Raw genomic sequence first — 478 nt, forward strand, 5'->3', positions numbered from 1 at the left:
TGCGCGGAGCAATGGCGGCGCGTGAGACGCGCCGATCGTCGCGTGCGCCGCGACCGCCTTTGGCTTTGAAAACCCGAACGCCGGCAGTCTACCTTTGAGCACGGAGTCCTCCAGCCGCTCGGCCAGGCTGTGACACTGGCGCTGGTAGGCGGGGTCGCTGAACTGATGCTTGGGCTCGGCCATTTTCCTCTGCAGACGCTCGGCGCGCCGCCGCTCCTTGTCGGCCTCGCGATCCGCTTGCCGCTTCAGCCACTCGCCCATCCTGCGGCGAAAGGCGCCGCCCGTCAACGTCCCGCTTTCCAAGAACTTTTGGGCCGCGGGGTGGTCTTTCGGGGCCTCGTCACTCACTCTTTCTCGTGGTTGACGTCTCGCAGGCGACGTCCGCTCAGGTCCCGGCAGGCCTCGCGATTCGTCGTCTTCTCGATCTGAGCGCCGAGCGCTCGCAGCATGGAGCCGAAGCCTGCCGAGAGCGCAGAGG

At 67.2% G+C, this 478-nt stretch overlaps 1 protein-coding gene across 1 annotated transcript in view; it reads right to left on the minus strand.

Moving 5' to 3' along the window:
• The window catches only part of sde2 (SDE2 telomere maintenance homolog (S. pombe)), a 2,039-nt gene that overhangs the window by 824 nt on the left and 737 nt on the right, over window positions 1-478 (minus strand). The window contains exons 3-4 of the mRNA XM_019889650.1: window positions 349-460; window positions 94-262 (exon numbers count right to left, since the gene is read on the minus strand). Coding sequence (XP_019745209.1) covers window positions 94-262; window positions 349-460 — 281 coding nt within the window. The remainder of the gene's footprint in view (window positions 1-93; window positions 263-348; window positions 461-478) is intronic.

The sequence above is a fragment of the Hippocampus comes genome, unplaced genomic scaffold (genome assembly GCF_001891065.2).
Source record: "Hippocampus comes isolate QL1 unplaced genomic scaffold, H_comes_QL1_v1.1 scaffold301, whole genome shotgun sequence".
Lineage (NCBI taxonomy): Eukaryota > Metazoa > Chordata > Actinopteri > Syngnathiformes > Syngnathidae > Hippocampus > Hippocampus comes.